The 20,799-nt window shown below is 38.8% G+C and overlaps 1 protein-coding gene across 1 annotated transcript in view; it reads right to left on the bottom strand.

Moving 5' to 3' along the window:
* Positions 1-1,436, bottom strand: part of LOC109422047 (uncharacterized) — an 88,891-nt gene extending 87,455 nt beyond the window's left edge. The window contains exon 1 of the mRNA XM_062844878.1: positions 1,191-1,436. Coding sequence (XP_062700862.1) covers positions 1,191-1,198 — 8 coding nt within the window. The 5' untranslated portion in view covers positions 1,199-1,436. The remainder of the gene's footprint in view (positions 1-1,190) is intronic.
* Between the last annotated feature and the right edge of the window lie 19,363 nt (positions 1,437-20,799).

The raw sequence follows: 20,799 nt of genomic DNA, 5'->3' as shown, positions 1-20,799 counted from the left end.
TCAAGGAAGCTTCGGAGGATCCTGAACAGTCATTGAACTCTGTTGAACTGTTTGCAAAAACAAAGTCGCATGAGGCTGTATGAGCATGAATCTTGAACATAGGGCTTCAATAGATCGTTGGTTACACTTGTAGGTCCGACGATCTAAATTCAAGAGAGTTCTTATGGTACTTTGTTCCAAGCACAAGAAAATAGCTGTAGAATAGCAAACTCAGGTATGCTAAATTCCATACCTGCAATCGGAATAAAATATTAAAAAGCCATGCGTAACAGGTAAAACACCTAAAATTGTAACTGATGTGTATTTGACGAATAGGGTATTCTAGCCAATAATAGATCCCTTTACATATTCTCAAATCCGTTTTTATCAGTGAGCTTCCACCGGGAGACGATGGCTCATGTTTCTATCTTCCAGTTTCAAGTCATACCTCTTTGAACCTCACCTCAAGTGTCCCGACTGTTCTAAATATTATCAAATTCACCTAAAGTTGCGTTTCTTTAATGAAAGTACAGAAGATGTTCGATAGGTGCAACATGTTTACGTTTCACTTAGCGAACGAAATTCGTTAATGACAGTTGAAACCCTGGGGTAAATGTACAATTTAGAAAACCATTTGCTAAATGCTCACGATATGCACCACCAAAGATAGTATGTACATTGACCAATGTGCATATTAACAATAAGTACAGGAGACATTCAGTAAGTAGAACATTTTTGCATTGAAAATACCTCTCTGTATATAAAATCGGCAAGATTTGAAAACAATTTGTAAAAAAAAAAAAATAAAGCTACTATTTGAGGTCTTGTATAGGCCAAATTCGAAGGCATAAATTCATGTTTTCTATAACCACAGTGTTATTATTTCACCAGATACACACCAGAAAAATGTTGAAATTTGAAATGGTGCTTACGTCACTTAGCAGAATTACGGCAGTGTAGTAGGTATGCTTTTACTTTGTGTGGATAGGTTTTTGCGTGATTTTGTATAGAGACATAAGCAACGTAACAACGGAAATAACTCATGTAAAGCTGGTGCTCAGATTGAAAGACCGAAACGATAGGGTCCACATCTCTTAGGTTTATATTAAAATCACGCGCAAGCCCTTAAACATAAAATGTAAATATAAACTGCTCATTAAACCCCTCAGTTGCCCATTTTCACGTACAACACATGTTACTTATTCACTTACACTGCCATTTCGTCGCAAGTGGCACCATCAAATGTCCTATATAGGTATACAATCACTTGTACTAACGTACATACACACTTGTTACAGCCGGCCCCGCACGATCAATTAATCTGCCGTCGATCTCAACTAGCACCGCCACGTGTTCACGCTCTGTTTACAAAACAAAAGCTTAACCGACCGGCCGGCGCGACGTGACAATCGGAACTGATCGCTTTGCAAACAACAAGACTAACTAACTGAAAAAAGTGACGACAGCACACAGAGCCACATGGTATGTTACATGAAGCTTTGATCAATGTTGAGTATGATCACCACCCATCGCGATCGTATGTGAAATTTAGAGCGGTGATCGGCATCATATAACTATCGATTTCAATGCAGATCGCGATCACAGAATTAGAACTCAACTGGCGACGCCGCTACAGTCCGAACTGCGGAAAGATCCGACAATGCGAATTCTACGCACCGGTACCGGATCCGTTTCTCATGTGGAATAAATATTATAGTTTACTACAGCTCCATAGCATGCTAGCGTAAAGCTGGATGGGTGCCATGCCCTGCATGGAACACCCGCCTGTTCAGTCTAGACCTAGACTTAGGTATAAATGTTGAGATGATATTTCCCAGATAGAGAGCAAAACAGCAAAAAAAAAATGGTAAGATAAACAAATAAGCGAAATTTTCGCGGGTCGAAAGATTAGTGAACGGACGTTGAGAGCTGTAATTTGTCAAAACCCACGCCATACAGTGCCCCTCACAGTGGGCTAACTAGAACTTTTCAAGAAAATAATCCATGGTAAGTAGACTCCATTACAATCTATTCTTTTTTTTGCATGATTTTTGTCCATAACTCCGTCAATTTTTAACCGATACACAAGTAAAATTTTACACAGGGAGACATTATCAATACTATACGTGCACGAAAAATCAAGTCAATAGGTTTAAAATTGGCTGAGTTATGACAGAAAATACTCGGGTATAGTTTTTTATTGCAATTAGTTTTGGTCGCATTTTGAGTGCACCTATTCCAGTGTGAACATCAAGAAAATTTCAGAGTAAATAAATACAAAACAAATGGTAAATAAATACAAAACAAATGGTGGTATGAATTTTGAGTTACGATTGCGATAATCTCCCGCTTTGGGACCACTCGATGAGATCATCTTCGGTACGTGATGATCTCTATACACACGAGCCCGCACATACCGGTCCGCGTATAAGCCATTTAGCTCTAATCTTATCAGTCGTCCGAAACGGGCGAGCAACATACCACCAGTACCAGATTTGCAACAAAAATGTAATGAATTCCACAGCTTGGCTGCAGCAGCCCATCACAACACATAAAAATTAAATCAAATTAACCAGTGACTCCGACTCTGACTCTCTCTTGGCTGGGCTGAGTAGCTCTGTAACAAGCTGGATGATGATGACCATATTTGCTCCACGAGGCAAATGTGCAGTAAGTGTGCACTGGACGACGTCGTCTCTCGTTAGCCAACGAACACGTGCCCATTCCGATATTATTCGGTGGGTGATGAAGCGGCAACTATATTTGAACCTCGATTCAAACGTGAGATCATATGGGGAAAGCGGAGCAAAATGCGGTTTTTACTTCAAATGTACAGCTTTGCTTTGCTTTGTTTTGTTTTGTTTTGTTTTGCTTTGCTTTGCTTTGCTTTGCTTTGCTTTGCTTTGCTTTGCTTTGCTTTGCCTTTGCCTTTGCCTTTGCCTTTGCCTTTGCCTTTGCCTTTGCCTTTGCCTTTGCCTTTGCCTTTGCCTTTGCCTTTGCCTTTGCCTTTGCCTTTGCCTTTGCCTTTGCCTTTGCCTTTGCCTTTGCCTTTGCCTTTGCTTTGCCTTTGCTTTGCCTTTGCTTTGCCTTTGCTTTGCCTTTGCTTTGCCTTTGCTTTGCCTTTGCTTTGCCTTTGCTTTGCCTTTGCTTTGCCTTTACTTTGCCTTTGCTTTGCCTTTGCTTTGCCTTTGCTTTGCCTTTGCTTTGCCTTTGCTTTGCCTTTGCTTTGCCTTTGCTTTGCCTTTGCTTTGCCTTTGCTTTGCCTTTGCTTTGCCTTTGCTTTGCCTTTGCTTTGCCTTTGCTTTGCCTTTGCTTTGCCTTTGCTTTGCCTTTGCTTTGCCTTTGCTTTGCCTTTGCTTTGCCTTTGCTTTGCCTTTGCTTTGCCTTTGCTTTGCCTTTGTTTTGCCTTTGCTTTGCCTTTGCTTTGCCTTTGCTTTGCCTTTGCTTTGCCTTTGCTTTGCCTTTGCTTTGCCTTTGCTTTGCCTTTGCTTTGCCTTTGCTTTGCCTTTGCTTTGCCTTTGCTTTGCCTTTGCTTTGCCTTTGCTTTGCCTTTGCTTTGCCTTTGCTTTGCCTTTGCTTTGCTTTGCTTTGCTTTGCTTTGCTTTGCTTTGCTTTGCTTTGATTTGCTTTGCTTTGCTTTGAAGACGTTTTACCCCACTGGCACCGTCAAGCATCGCGGTTCTCCGCTACATGCATATGTGGTACATGAACGAGGTGCAGCGCTGCTGTGATGTCAATATAGATAAAAATGTGCACATCCCGTTTCGTAGCTATCGTACGTAGCCGGCCGGTACTGAACTGACCACTATCATCGGGCGTGGCTGTGGCGGCGGTGCGCAATATCATCGCCACCACCAGGCGGAACAGATCACACATGTAGAGGCATGTAGAGTAGATATCTCCGCCTCTAGGGGTTTATATCTAGAGATACACATATGCGCGCACTTGTTGCGCGATTGTTTATTCAGTGAGTCGTGAGAAAATCGGAAGAAGGAAAAATGGCACAAGAATTTTGCAAAAGGGGAGGGGGAGGAGGGCGGCTGAGAATAAAATAGTTTAACGATGATGATATGAAGAAGATACTAGATGATGGTGTTAGAAAATGACATCATCAGGGCATTCATTTGCTTGGCTGTTGGCATGTGTGTTAAGGTGAAGGTGCATTGAATCCATCGAAAAGCTTAAACAGCGCATTATGGTCACTCGAGAAATAATGATAGCATTAACAGGCGATGGACTGATTCACCGGGGAACTAAATTCATCCAAATCTAGATATTCTTATTGGAAATGGCATCGTTTAAATATAAAAAATATCGAGCCGAGTGAATTTAATTCACTGGTGAATCAGTTCAATAGACTTATTCACCGATGAACCGAATTCATCGCGGTCCGAGAATTTTGACACTAGAGCGGGGCCGTTTCCAATCAGAATTGAACGATTTCCAATCAGAGATTATCGATTCTGATTAGGAATGGCCCCGCACTAGTGTCAAAATTCTCTGATCGCGATGAATTCTATTCATCGGTGATAAGTTCATAGGGGAGCGCCCTTATATAGTCATACAATCTCTATGGAAAAAAAATGGTTTTAACGTTTGGTTCATGCTAGATGAACCCCTTCCCCTGCCCTACAGACTTATCCACCGGTGAACTCAGTTCACTCCATCCAAGAATTTTAACACTAGAGCGGGGCCATTTCCAATAAGAATCGTACAGTTTTGATTGGAAACTACCCAGCTCTGTTAAACAGCTGTGTTAAAATTCTCGGAACGAGTTAATTAGGCTAATCGGTGAATAAGTTCATTCTCTAGTGTCTGATTTTGATTCTCTTGTTTGGATCAGTCCATTCTACATGATAAGTTCATCCTCGTTCATTTTAATTGAACCATTCGACAGATGCCGATCCGTTAATCGCAAACCTGTCCCACTAGTCAGACTGACAGCTGAAAAGCATCGCAGTTAAACGTGTTGTATCTATCAACAGTCTACTGTAGTAGCATTTGAAAGCAGGTTTCAATATCAAATGTGTGTCAGTAGACTAGCGAGCATTTTTGAAGTTTGAGGTGTGACTCTGATTGGCATCGTAGATTATGACCTGTGTGCAAATAGATAGAGGTTCACTAACGAATGAAACAGAAATCAGCATAGTTGAAAAATGGACTTATCCACCGACGAACCGAATTCACTCGGTCCGAGAATTTTGACACTAGAGTGGGGCCATTTCCAATCAGAATCGTCCAATCTAAATCTAAAACAGTCAAATAGACGAGTGCACCGATGAACTGAATTCATCGCGGTCCGAGAATTTTGACACTACAGCGGGGTCGTTCCCAATCAAAATTGTTCAATTCTGATTGGAAATCTATCACTTCTGATTGGAAGCGACCCCGCTGTAGTGTCAAAATTCTCGGACCGCGATGAATTCAGTTCATCAGTGCACTCGTCTATTGGTCCATTCCCCCTCATCTTAGAACGTTGCGTTATTTGTGGACGGCGACAGGACTAGGTTAAACAGAATTTTAAGAATATTTTTGGAAAAAAATGTTTATACTAACATACTTAACCTATCTCTTGCAACAGTTTTGTAACTAGCTAGAAAATATCTCAATTCAACTCCATTAAAAATTCAAGCCATAAAGATTTTCCACCTCTCCGCCGTATGAATATAGGAAAATTTTACGACGTAGATCCAGAACTCGCCGCAGAAATCCACTGAAGCCCATCTATTCGACTACGACGACGTGTGGTAATCAACTTGAAAATCCCTTCACGCTCGAACAAAAATAATCAAATCCAGCCAGCTCGGCTGCTGGCAGTAACCAGACACACCCGATCACCACCATCTATCTCGGGTCGTAATGTAATAATGGTAATTTCCAACCGCCGCCCCTCCACAGCCCCCAGCTTGCTTAGCGAATTGTAAAAGGGAAAAATCCATCATTTTCTTCAAGGGGATGCTTATGGATGTAAACATCCCACCGGCACCGATGACGACAGTACTGGGGGGTTCCATCACAGATGAACAGACTTTGGAATTGTCCTCACCGATGAACCGAATTCACTTGGTTCGAAAATTTTGGAAACTGGTGAATCAAATTCACTCGATTGGAATCGGTTCCGGATCGAATGAATTCAGCTCATCGATAGATAAGTCTATGGACTTATCCACCGATGAACCGAATTCATCGCGGTCCGAGAATTTTGACACTAGAGCGGGGCCATTCCCAATCAGAATCGTTCAATTCTAATTGGAAAGACCCCGCTCTAGTGTCAAAATTCTCGGGCCGCGATGAATTCGGTTCATCGGTGGATAAGTCCATAGACGAGTGCACCGATGAACTGAATTCATCGTGGTCCGAGAATTTTTACACTAGAGCAGAGCCGGTTCTTATCAGAAGTGAACGATTTCTAATCAGAATTGTACAATTCTGATTGGGAATGGCCCCGCTCTAGTTTCAAAATTATCGGACCGCGATGAATTCAGTTCATCGGTGCACTCGTCTATAGGATAGAGGAAGTAGTTCACCCAGGATGAACCAAACGTCAAATCCGCTTTTTCGCTTCATAGAGGCTCTATGAAAAGAAAAAGTGGTTTTGACATTTTGTTCATCCTAGGGCGCTCCCCTATGGACTTATCCACCAGTGAACTGAATTCATTCGGGCCGAGAATATTGATATTAGAACGGGGCCATTTCTAAATAGAAATTTTAAATTCTGATTGGAAACGGCGATTCTCGAATGAATTGAGTTCAACTGTGGATAAGTCCATTAATGGACTTCTCCACTCGCTTCTCCATCGATGAACCGAATTCACTCGGTCCGAGAATTTTGACACTGAGCGGGGTAATTTCCAATCAGAATCTGACAATTCTGATTGGAATTGGCCCCGCTCTGGTGTCAAAATTCTCAGACCGAGTGAATTCAGTTCATCGGTGGATAAGTCCATTACGGTTATCTCCCGCTTCAGGCGAGTGAACGCAAAGTTCATCGATGCTCTCGTCGCATCGAGTTCGTTCATCGTGAAAGCTTAGGGTGTGCAAAGAATTCGATTAATATTACCAAGTCTTCATGTCTGTGACCTCGCTGGATACCCGTAGCCTTGAATTAGTGACTTAATTTTTCCATGAGCATGCAAACATAGCCATTAATTCCTCCAATGACGTCTCGGGAAAAAAACGTCATGGAGATCGTAAAAGGAAGGGGAAATCGCCTATATCTAGCTCCATTTCATAAACCACTCGTAAATCATTTGGCACACAAAGCGAAAGCCGGCCAACGGCGGAAAATTCGAACCGCCCTCACTGACTCTGGTTGGCCAGGGCCGACAGTTGAACCAAACCAGATGTTGGCGGCCGAAAAATAGAAACGAAAATCTGCGCTCACAAACCAAACGAGAGCACGCCAAATGAAATAAAATTCAATTGAATGTTAACCCCGGCGTGAACCGAAATGCGACTGACTACGGTGACGGTGACGGCAGCGACAACGGACGACGTAATAAGTGCATGACCCCCGGGTTTGTTTCGTTTGTTTGTGAAATCTTGCGATAGAGATATGAACCTAACCTAGAATTTGGTCATAGACAAACAGACGCCTTCTGCGTATCCTAGAGGTTAGAGAAACTAGATGAATGAGGATGAACTTGGTCGAACCGAGTGAATTCGGTTCACCAATGTCTTTCGATGAACCGAATTTACTCGATCCGAGAATTTTAACACTAGAGCGGAGCCATTTCTAATTAGAATCGTCTAATTCTGATTGGAAAAGATTCCGCTCGTATGTAAACCTTCTCAGAGCGAGTGAATTCGGTTTAGCGATGGATAAGCCCATCAAACATCGGTGTTCATGTCGATGATGTTCATGTTTTCAAAGTTAATCTCTGCACTTGTCTACATGCGGAATGAACTGAATTAACGTGAATGTACTTGCCGTTGAGAAGAAGGGAATTTTTCCTATAAATTCCACTTTTCCATAAACCTGAGCATGGAGCTATCCCCCGATGAACCAAATTTACTCGGTCCGAGAATTTTGACACTAGAGCGGATCGTATCCAATAAGAATTGAGAAATTCTGTTTGGAAATGGCCCCGCTCTAGTGTCAAAATTCTCGGATCGAGTGAATTTGATTCATCGGTAGAAATGTCCATTACGATGGACTTATCCACCGATGAATCGAATTCATCGCGGTCCGAAAAATTTGACACTAGAGCGGGACTATTCCCAATCAGAATCGTTAAATTCTGATTGGAAATCGTTCAATTCAGATTGGAAACGGTCCCGATCTAGTGTCAAAATTCTCGGACCACAATGAATTCGGTTCATCGGTGGATAAGTCCATTGGTTCATCCACATTCATTTAAGGTGAACCAGTTCCTCTTTGCAAGCCGAAAAATCTGTTTCCAACTTTATTATGTCTCTTTGTCTATAATATGCAATGTCGTGGCCGTCGACTGCCGGACTACTGATAGGAAATTTATTCGTTTGACATTTGCCACCTCTTGCTTTTTTTCAGAATGGTTGTAGTTGTTGTGCTGCGCTACCATCCGATCCATGATTTCATGTGCATGGATGACAACACCCTCTCTCTGGTTGAAGCAAAGCGACATCCAGCACCACCAAGAACACAGACACAATTTTAATGCACTTGTCTGTTTGTTGCCGCGTTGTTCGTTGGTTGGTTGGTTCGAGGTCTATCTACTGGTCGATGATGAGTCGAGTTTGTCGGAACGACTGTGCAAATGTTCCACATTTCGTGACTGAGGATGATGAACACTTGAATTTGCTGGAATAAATCCTCTCCATTCGAAAAAGAAGTTGGATCAAGGCAAACAGATATTAGCGTTAGTTTGCTTATTATAATTCACTTGATCTATTCCTTAAACTTGAAATTGTGTTCAATAATTAACAACATTTTTGACATTTAATAAAAAAATGAAGGAACTAAGGAGTTCTGGCATCCTTGAAGATGAACTGTTCCATCGATTTATCAACCGCTGAACAGAATTCACTCGGTCCGAGAGTGTTGACACTAAAGCGGGCCATTTCCAATCAGAATCGTCCAATTCTGATTGGAAGAGAGCCGCTCTTGCGTCAAAATTCTCAGACCGAGTGAATTTAGTTCATCGGTGGATATACGAGTGCATCGATGAACTGAAATCATCGCGGTTCGAGAATTTCGACACTAGAGCGGGGCCATTCCCAATCGGAATCGGTAAATTCTGATTGGAAATCATTCAATTCTGATTGGAAATGGCCCCGCTCTAGTGTCAAAGTTCACGAACCGCGATGAATTCGGTTCATCGGTGGATAAGTCCATGGAAGTGTATCAAAAATATTCATCCATTTGATAATATCAAACACATTATTAGGTCGGACAAGAGAGTTCTTTTCGCTCACTTTTCGTGGAAATCAGTTCTTTTTCTAGGTTGCAAAGTGGGTCGAACTCAAATCCATTGAACTGATTTCTTTCCGCAACAAGACAATATAAAAGTAGGTTAATTCGTCATACTTACGAAGAGCTTTGACTTCAATATCATAAAGGACAATAAAATCGCGAACAGCGACCGATATCAGATAGCGCAGCACTAGTTCATCGATTTGGTGACAAATTCCGATATCCCTCGACAAAGATAAGAACAATTGCGATAACGCGGTCCGCTTGGGGACCTGATTGTCCAAATAAATCTCCGGATTCAAAGTAGGTCCCACCTATAATATGGACAATGGTGATGACTCAGAAAACCTCCATACAGCGTGCGATGTTCAACGTTCAACCAACATGGAAGGTTTGGAAACTTCGTGACGCAATTCCAAACACAAACATACGCTCGGTGCGCATTTATTCGGGGAATGGACGCGAGCTAATAAAATTTAGAATAAACAACTTACAACGTTATGGACCGTATGGAAGATTACGGACTAACTATGCAGCTGGAAGTAATCTAAGCGCGCAAAACTCTTGACTATGGTCGTTCGGTACAAACCAGATGCGATACCTACTTTGTTGTTTCACCAGAGAAGACAAAATATAAACATGTTTCCGTATTTCTGTAATACAAAATGTGTTTGTTATAGGGATTCTAAGGTTAGACTTGAAATCAGTGGTTCGAAATAGATGAAGTACTAATCTATGTAGTTTTAGAACACAATACACCATAGTAGAGTAAAGGAATTTCAATATTTTCCATTTTTCAGAGAATTCATACAGGAATTTATTTGGAATTCCTCCAAAAATTCTACAAAGTATTACTCTGAAATCATCAAAGGTTTTCGTCCAGGAATTTCTCTAAAAACTCCAGTAATTCTTCCAGGAATTCCATCAAGTATCACCCCATGAATTTCGCGAGGTATTCCTTCAGAAATTCTCTAAGGTAATTCCTCCTAGAGTTTCTCCACCCAACTAACAATCACTCACTTACAAGCACCGTTACGACGAATTGATTCAGCATGATGCTGAATAACATTTGAATAATTCCAGGCACAACCTTTGTTCGGGTTTGTTTACACAAATTTGGAGAAACTATAAAGCATAGTGTTGTGTACCAATTGAACTGTTTGTTGTTTAATCGTTTTACAACTATATAGTAAAGCTGGTATTCAGCTTTAGCAAAAAGTGATTAAAAACTAAAAAAATGCAAAAATTTCCACAAGAGTTTATGGATTGGAATTTTATGCTGTGAACAAATATTGTGAAATAATAATTACACATAAATTTACCTAAATCCAGATTCGAACTCGAGACCCGTCGATTGCCAGCCACATGCCTTCCTATCTGATGATGAATTGCAGCGCTCAAATCAAAACATAAACTTCCCGTGGTTTAATAATGATCAGACTTCGACTCCTATTCAGCAGTGGTGAATTAGCACAGCATTATGGTTAACGACTGAACAACAGATTGATTCAGCTGTTTACGTGTTTTTCATCATGTACTCTGAGACGAAGTATGATGAAACGAAAACGCTTATGTGACTTGTGAAAAACACATTATACAGATACGTGTCCTAATTTTTACATGAACTTAACAAGAAGCAGAAAAAAGTGTTGTTAAACTATGTTGTAAAGGCATTACTTCGAGTCGAATTAAAATCTTATTAAACGCTTGAAAAGTGTTTTAAATTATCATGATTAATACCAATACGAAAAGTTGAACATTGGCTACTTTTTCAATTGAAATAGCATTTGTACAGTAATGTGTACAGCATAATTTTAGTTCAGCTATAATTACTATTATAAAGCAACAATTCAGCATGCATGCTTGTTTGCGGTTGGCGATTGTTAGTTGGGCAGCATATCCTATTAAATTTTCCCAGGATTTTTTCCAGCTATTTCTTCAGGAACTTTTCTAAGAATTTTTCTAAGAATTTTTCTAGGAAATTCTTTAGGATTTCTTTAGAAATACCAGAATTCTCGCAACGCACTGATTTCTTTTGGAATATACCAAGAAATCCTCCCACCAGGTCTCTTCATTGAAATTCTTCTAGGAATTTTACAAGAAATTCTCCAAAAACTATCGTCAAATTTCCGCAGGAATTTCTCCAGAAACAGTTTTGGGGAATTCCCCAAGAAGTTCTTCAGAAATTTCTCTGATCGTACTTCCAGTAAATTCACTAAGAATGTCCTACAGAACTACCCCAGGCAAAGGTTCAAGGATTTCCTTTCGGAATTTTCGTAGATTTCCTCCAGTAAATTTCCAGGATTCCGTCCAGTAATTTTTTTAGAATTTTTTCCGCGAACTTCTAATATAATTCTACCAGTAATTTATCGAGCAATTTTTTCAGTAGTTCCTGCATTAAAACTCATAGATATTATCACAGGAATTCTTCTTGAGTTATTCCAAAAATTTTCCAAAAGATTCCTATTGAAACTCTAAAAGTAATTACTATTAAAATGTCTCTTGCATATCCTCATATATTTTTCAAGTTTTTTTTAAGAATAATTACACTTATTCTCCTTCGAACTCCCCCAAGACCTGTCTTATAAAAAATCCTCACGAATGTTCCGAAAAATTCATCTAGAAATTTTTCAAGAATTACACTTGGTATTTTTTTTTGCATTCCTCCCAAACTCCACCGGGCTTTCTCCCATGGTATTCGCCACGGAACTTTTTCAAAAATGGTATCAAATATTTCTCTAGAAATCCCTCCAGGAATTGTTCCAGAAATTTCTCCCAAGGATTCTCCAAAGAATTCAAGAATTATTCCGAGAATCCCGGAAGGCATTTCTCAATCATTTTTTCTCACGAATTAACCCGAGACATCTCCGTAAAATTTTTACAGTTTTTTTTGCCAGGAATTACTATTGAAAATCCTCTAGAAATTTCCTCAGGAAGGAGTCCATCCAGAGTTTTTTTTTTAGAAGCTCCAGCAATTCTTCCAGTAATTATCCCAAGATTTTCTTCAGTTATACCTTTAGAAATTCGCCCTAATAATTCTCGAAATATCACCGCAGGATGCACCAAGGCACCCCCTTTGGAATATCCCCGAATTCATCAGGAAATAAAAAAACACCTAGAAATATCTCCATTGAAACCCCCTCAAATTTTCCCAGGATTTTTTGTTCCAGTTTCTCCAGTAACGGGCTTTTTAGAGCATCCAGAAATTCATCCAGGAAGTTTTCCAGAGCTGCCCCTTTGCAATTCTGCCAAGAATTATCCAAGAAATCCTACAGTTGCTCCAGGAAATCGTCAAGCAAATTTCTCAAAAAATTCTCCTAGAAAACCTCCAGCAATTTTCCTGAAACATGCCCGGAATTTTCTGCAGGAGTTTCTTCAGAAATTTAACAATGATTTTTTTCCGAGAAATTCTTTAGACCTTCAATAATTCTTCCAAGAATTATCCAAAGAATTTCGTCAAGAAATATGCAAGAAATTCCTCAATGCATCCTCCTTAGAACATTAGTAGAAATTATTTAGGGATTTTCTATATTTTTACTCAAATAGACTGGAAAAGGTACTTAAAACCATCGCAAAACCAAAATAATAGGTATAAGCTTTTATGATGATTCTCAAAAACTTTACAATAGTAATTGGTTATCAAAATGTTACTTGAGATGTTTCTAGAATTTTCTTCAAAAATCGCCATAGTATTCTCCCAGGAATTCCCGCAGGAACTTCACCACAGATACCATTAAGTATTTCTTCAGAAGTTGCTCCACTAATTTTTCGAGAAATTTCTCCCAGGAATGCTACCACAACTTTTCCCAGAAATTTATTCTAAAATTATCTCAGGAATTTCCCATGAAAACTTCCTGGGAGTTCTTCCTAAAATTCCTCCTCCAAAAGTTTTCAATAAAGTTCTCCTAGTACTCCTCCAGAGACTTCTCTTGAAAATTCCTAAAGGAATTCTTCAGATTTTTTTTTGATGACTCGAAGATTTACTCTTGGAAATGTCCATGAATTTCTCCACGTAATTTTTCAGAAATTCTTCCAGAAATGCTTCAAGGAGTTCTTCCAGATGGGCTCACTGGAATCCTCCTGACAATTCAGAGATTCCTTTTGGAACTTATTTAAAAATTAATACGGTAATTCTTTCCGGCATTTCTCCAGTAATTCTCTCTGGAATTCTACTAAAAATCGCACATTTTTTTTTCCAGAAATTACCTCAGCAATTCTAAAAAAAAAATCATTGAGATTTTTTTCCAGGAATTCCAACTGGAAATGCTTGTGAAGTTTCTGCAGGAATTCTTCCAGAAAGTGTCTCAGGATTTTATTTATTCAATAATTCTCCCAGAATTGTTTTCAAAAATAACCCTCGAAGCACTTCCAAACATTCATCCGGGAATTTTCCAGAAAAAAACTTCAGTAATTGAAGAAAATCTTGGGAGAATTACTGCAAGAATTGTTGGAGCTTCTTAAAAAAAAACTCTGGAGACACTCGTTCTTGGAGAAATTGATGTAAGATTTGCAGTAGTTATTCGTGGCAAAAATTCAGATCTACGGAGAATTCTTGGGTTAAATCATGAAAAAATAATGATTGAGAAATGCCTTCAGTAGTTCTCGGAATAATTCTTGAAGCAATTCTTTGGGGATTGCCTGGGAGAAATTCTTGGAAAAAATGCTGGAGGGATTTCTGGATAAATCTCTGATAACATTTCTAAATAAGTTCCTCGATCAATACCATCAGAGAATGTTAGGTGGATATTTGGAGGAATGCCTAGTTATTCTTGGATTTTTTTAGGGGAATTCTTCGGAACAACCTCGTCCTTAAGTACCTCCAATAGTTCTATGAAATTTTCCAAAAAAAGTCCTCCGAGGAGCTTTTGCAATAGTTTTCAAGGAATTTTCCCAAAAATGACCCTCGAGGAATTTCCAAGCATTTTTACGCAAATTTTCCAGATATTTCTTCAGAATTTCCACCCTGAAGCCCTCTGAAGCTCCAGAAGGGATTGCGCAAGGAATGTTTCCACAAATGTATTTAGGATTTTCTTTAGAAAATCTCCCGGAAAATACACTAGCATTTCAACCAGCCATTTTTCCAGTACTACCAATGCAATACTAGAAATAGATCATACCGTAAAACCCCGCTTATTCGACAATGATTGTTATCCAATTGGGTTCTTTAGGGGCATCCGGATTATTTCAAAATCGGATTCTCCACCCTACAATTAGTCGAAATCCAAAATTTCATAATTTTCGGAATCCGGGAACTATTTTTAAAATGCATTTAAAGTTTGTATGGGGAAATTTTTTTGTTCGGGCCGAACTGTCACTTTATCGATTGAACTGTCATTCTATCCACAAAAATGAAAACTGTTTTGTTAATTTAACCATCCAAACAAAGGTATTGGAATCCAATAAAATCACGTTATACTCAGAAAAATGAGCTCTTTCGATTAGGCTATGGAAAATAGCAATATTTTATTCACTAAACAACCCAATTATCCGGGCCAACTTTCAATTCGACAAATTGGTCACCACCTTGTTATTTTTTTTACTGTTTGGCCACTCTATTTTTTGTTTTGATTGTCATATTTGTTATTAAACGATAGTCTACGATTGCTGGCTGCTGGAGTTAATTCCGGTTGATCTTCAGACGGTTCAGGTGTCGGATAACTCCAACTCTGAACTTCCGAAAGTGGCATTTGCAGAAAGAACTCTTGCAGACGCGAGTATAAGCACAACATCGGATCGTTTCGCGTTTACAGTGTACATCGCTGTGACATCTGACCATTTTTTTTATTCGACAAATGTCGAATAAGCGGGGTACGAGTTAAGAAGTGTCGTGTTATGAGTGTAGAATAAGCGAGGTAAGATGGTACCTAACAAAAACAGACCATTTTCCAATTACTTAATCATAAAAATGATTTTGAGCTCGTACAACATAGAAGCAGTGAGTGAGTGGTGCTGGAAGACAGTAGATGGCAGCAGTAATCACATTTTTTTAAGGAATATCTGGAGAAATCATAGAAGGATGCCTGGAATAATCTTTTAATGAATTTCTGCGCAAGAATCTCAAGAAAAAACCTCTAAAAATCCTTGTAAAAATTCCAAGAGGAGGCACAGGTGAAATCCTTGATGAAATTCCAGTTCAAATTTCTGAACGAATCCCTAGAAGCGTTCGTGGAGAGATGATCTGAGGAAATACAGGACAAAATCCTACAGGAATTCCTGTAGAATTCTCAAGAAGAATTCCCGGAAAATCTCTTAGGAAATTTCTGAAGGAGTCTCTATTGCAATCTCCGAAGAAATCCCTAAAGGCTTCTCCGGAAGAATTCATTGAAAAATCCTGGACAAATTCCTTGAGGAATCATTTGAGGAACCCTGCTAGATTTCCAGATAAAATTCCTGGAGAAATACACGAAGGAATTCTTGAAAAAGCTCTGGAACAATTCCTGGGCGAACTCCTGCAGAAATCGCTTCAGTAATTTAAACAAGTATTCCAGGAGAATTCCCAGCAATAATTTTTTGGAGAGTTCCTGCAGGAATTTCAGATGAAATCACAAAGAAAATTTCTTAAACAACAGCAAGAGATATTTCTGTAGGAATATCACGAGGAGGAATCCCATGAGGAAACTATCTAGAAATGTATAGAAGAGTCTCTGTAGGGAAATCTAGAGAGTAATGGAGAAACCTCATGAGAAAAATGTTTCCTGGAAAAGTTATAGAATACATGTGTAGATATTAGACATTCATTCCAAGATATCCTTAGAAGTAACCCGGAGAAATCTCCAGATGAATCTCTGTTAGGGTTTTTGGAGGAATAGCAGTAGAAATCCCTTAAGAAATCCTGAGAGGAAAAACATAGATATGTAAATTCTTGGAAGAATCCACGGAGTAACTCTAGTAGGAATGACTGGAAAAATTCCCACAGAAATTTCTGAATACATCCCTAGAGGAGTTCCTGTAGAAATTCCTCGGAAAATTCCTGCGGAAATACCAGAAAAAAAACTGAATGAATCCTAGCAAAGGTTTCTGAAAGAATTCCAAGAAAAACTTCTGGAGGTACTAGAGATAGAATGCCTGAAAAAAAAAACTTAGGGCCATATCTGAAGGGATTCTTATAAGAATACATGGAAGAATTTCCGAAGGTATTGCTGGAGGAATCGCAGCAGAAGCTCCTGGATGAATCACAGCTCATATTTCGGGAGGAATCGCATCTCGAATCCCCGAAGGGTTTCCATAAGAAATTTGTTAAAATCCCTGGAAGAAACCCGGCTGCAACTCCCAGAAGGAAACCTACCACAAAAAAACCTAAGCATAAATTTCTGTAACAAGCATAGACTTAGCATAGGCCAGACCCCCCTCTCTCCTCTAAATGTCTCTTAGTGGTTTATGAACGGCCCCCACGTATTCCTGAAGAAGCACCTGGAGGTATCTCTGGAAAAAAGAATCACATTTTGCATTACAAAACAGTTGACAAAATCGACTGTAGATAAAATCGGGTGACCATTGTATAATTTAAAATTCGTATAATTAATTTAAGAATATACAAGGTAGTTCAGGAATTTCTGTGCATAAAGTTCTCTAGTAGTTCTCGCAGGAGGTCACCGTAGAATTCCTCAAGAATTTTCCCATGAAAATTTCTAGAAATTTTGCCAGAAATTTTTATTGAAATTTCCTAGCCAACTGTCTGACATTTCCTCAGAGATTATTTCAGGAATTTCCCTTGAAATTCCTGTACCTTTTATCCTCGGAACACTTATGAGTTTTAGTAAAAACTTTCAAGGTTTCCTCAGGGATTCACCAAGAAAGTCAGGAATCCCTCCTGAAATTCATGTATTGTTATTTTCAGTGGTTCAAGTAGAAATTCCTCCAGAGATTTCTGCAGAAGTTTAAGCAGAGATTCGTAACTTGGGAGGATAACTTTTAGAATTTCTTCACGGATTATTTAAAGAATTTAAGAATATCATAAAAATTTCTACAAGAATACTTTTAGAAATATCTCAAGAGTTTTTTAAAGGGATCTTAGGAATCTATTAAGGTATCTCTTCAAGTATTTCTACAGGAATTTCTTCAAAAATACGACCATAGATTGCTACAGGATTACTTTCAGAAATCTACTCCGATGTTTAATAAAAAAATCTTTATATCTTTTTTCTAAAATCTTCAATGCATTATTCCGAGAGTTTCTCCCAGCATTTCTCCAGGAAATTCTTCAGAAATTCCTTGGGATTTCTTTGAACATTCCTCTAGAGATTCATTGAACAGTACTTCCAGAAATATAAGAGGTGAACCAGCCTGTGGCTGAAAGCCTCTCTAATAGAAATAATAATAACAATTCCAGAGGAATGCTACTGGAGATTTCAGCCGAAATTAAAGGATTCTTCAGTGATTTTTTTTTTCAGAAATTCCTTCAACAATATCTCAAGATACTTATTCTGAATTTTAGGGATTTTTTTCAGGAATTTTAGCAAGGGATTACTTCAAAAGTTCTTCCATGGACTTTTTCAGAAATTCCTCAAAAAAATTCTTTAAAAATCCTACGGTGGATCCGTAAAAATATTTTCAAGGACAAATTGCTTGGGAAATTTCTGGAGAGATTCCTGAAGACATTCATGAAGGAATCTCTTAAAAATTTCTACAGAAATCCCTGCACAAAAATAACACAAAGGCAATGGTGCAATTATTGAAGAAATCCGGCAATAAATTTATTGTGATTCCCTGGATGGATTTATGAAAAAAAAAATCTTATGCACATTCAGGAAAGATTGGTACACAAAAATTACTAAAGTACTGCGTGGAGGAATTTTTAAAGGAAATTCTGCAGAAAAAAAATAGAAAAGTTCCTGGAAAAAATTCTTACACTTACGTACACATTTTGAAAGAAATCCAAAGAAAACTCATGGAAAAAATATGATAATACTCGTGAAAGAATTCCTTTAACATTGTTTGTAGATATAAGTAAGAATATATGCACGAACTTCTGTAGCAATCCTTAAAAAAAATCCTAAAGAATCCCTGCAGAAATTCTGGGAGAAATAGTTGAAGGAATTTCAGAAGAAGCCCGTGAACCAGTTTCGAGATAAATCTTTTGAGCAATTTCTTGTTAAACTCCCGAAGGAAATCTAATTAAAATTCCTAGAGGAATTCCAAAATATCAGAAGAAATTTTGAAGAGAAAATACATGGACAGAAATTGATTCTAAAGTGATACCTGAAGGAATCTATAGAGAAATAAAATTATGAAAAAAAAGATAAATCATGTTACAACTCTTAAAGGAATTTCTGGCTGTTTCTCTGGAAGTAATCGTAAGAAAAATTCCAAAAAACCTTCAGCACAAGCGAAACATTTTCAAAAAAAAAACATGAGTATATTGAGCATATTGATGAAGTATTTAAAAGACGCGGACACCGTCTTCAGCCAGAGGCTGCACAGACTGAATGAAACTTAAACACTAGACAAGGGACACACGGAGCATGCACCAGTGGATACGGAGAAGAAACTCTTCTCACGAAAAGTTTCATCGCCCGGAGCGGGAATCGAACCCTCACCCCATAGCATGGTGCGATTAGAAGCTTGGTGACCCTAACCGCACGGCTACGAGGCTCCACATTGCTCCATATTGATGAAGTATTTACATATGCTCGTGTAGGGTTCGCTTTATTTGTGCATAAAAATAGCTAATTGACAGCTGTTAATGTGCAAGTGAATCGTCAAAATGTGATTTTAAATTTGGATGAACAAATTTTAATGAATTACACAAAAAAAAATTAAAAAATTTAAAAAAAATACAGTTAAGGTCAGGATTCTTTGTTATCGTAAACTAAAAAAAAAAAATATGCCAAATATCGGACAAAATCCAAACCCAAGTTGAAGCATTTCATCGATTCAAATGACTTTATTTATGTGCCTTTCGATCACCATTAGAATGATGATGATCGTCGTCAAATTACGGCTTTACCGTTTCAATTCCCAAGAAAGCGCCAAACGAAACCGCAAGAATCGATCAAATCCCATGGTCCGTCTTGCAGCTAGCTGATTGATCGTAATGTGAACGACACGTAGTCACAGTCAGGGATGGGAACACTCACTTGGAAAGAGTTGTTACAGTCATTCGATTCAAGTCGTCCATATAAATAACTAGCTGTCCCGGCAAACGTCGTACTGCCTGCCTACTGTGTTTTTTTACGTACAGCTCCATAGGGACGTCCCCGGCGAAGTCATCTGTATGGGAGCCACCCGTTCCAGAGACCGGAGAGGTCCCGCACCAAGCTTAGAACCTTCCCCGGCCCCAAAAATACCCACATACAAAATTTCATATCGATCGGTCCAGTAGTTTTCGAATGCATAACGGTCAGACAGACAGACAGACAGACAGACAGACAGACAGAAATTCATTTTTATATATATAGATATATTTTAATAGCACGCTTCTGAACTGAAATAGTAAAGCGGCCGTTAGTTCGTTGCAAAATTTCTCAATTACAAATCCGATTATTGCAAAATTTGTTGTTGCGATTAAAAAAACAATCAAGTGTCAAAACTGTGCTGTTGGTCATGCTGTCAGTGCATTTTGATGCACATTAGTGTCAAAGTGACGTTGCAATGGATCAATAAAATAACTAAAACGGCCGCTATGAAATGAAAAGATAGCGCCACCGTAGCCTTGTGTGTTTGACAAAACTCGACTGCTGTCACTGTGTTACAGTCCATATCGGTGGAGGTTTTGTTTTGATACGGTAAGTAGCAGAAAAGTTGGCTTCAATGATCGATTAGTGAATGGCATTTGCTCGTTGCTAAGTAAACATGCACAGATCGAAAATAGAGTGTAAAATTCTGTGACATATGATGCACATGATTGGAGCGTGGGATATCACAGAAGTTTACATGACATATCATGTAAAAGTCATAAAATATCATGTAAACTTCCATGATGTGTCATGTAATTCAGCATGACTCTGAGTATTTACATGACATATAACACAAATTTACATGATATATCATGTAAACCATCAAAACACAAAGTTTACATGGTTAAAATTAAGTTTACATTACGTGTAAATATCATTATTTTTATCTGTGTGTTGTAACGAGTAAACAACTGCTGTAGCAAGTGAATGTAAGTCTTTGCAAGTAAGTATTCCCATCCCTGCACACCGTTCTCATATCTCAATAGCTCGCGCAAGCAAGAGGAAGTGCTGGATCGGAAAGAAAACCGATCAACTTGATCGTATGATGGGAATCACGAACAAACGAGGCGAGACGAGAATGACAAGTAGGCAACACTTGGCTTCCTCCTATCTTTTCTCAATTTCTCGACGATCGGATCAAGGTATTTACATATTCTAAGGTAGTCTTAGATGTCAAAACTGGCTGAGCGGTCATTATTTTTTCACTGTGAGAAATTCTGAAAACAAACACCCCCCCCCCCCTCAGCAAAT

The sequence above is a fragment of the Aedes albopictus genome, chromosome 1 (genome assembly GCF_035046485.1).
Source record: "Aedes albopictus strain Foshan chromosome 1, AalbF5, whole genome shotgun sequence".
Classification (NCBI taxonomy): domain Eukaryota; kingdom Metazoa; phylum Arthropoda; class Insecta; order Diptera; family Culicidae; genus Aedes; species Aedes albopictus.
Note: the sequence above shows the minus strand (reverse complement) of the source record. Positions and strands in the feature narration are given on the sequence as shown.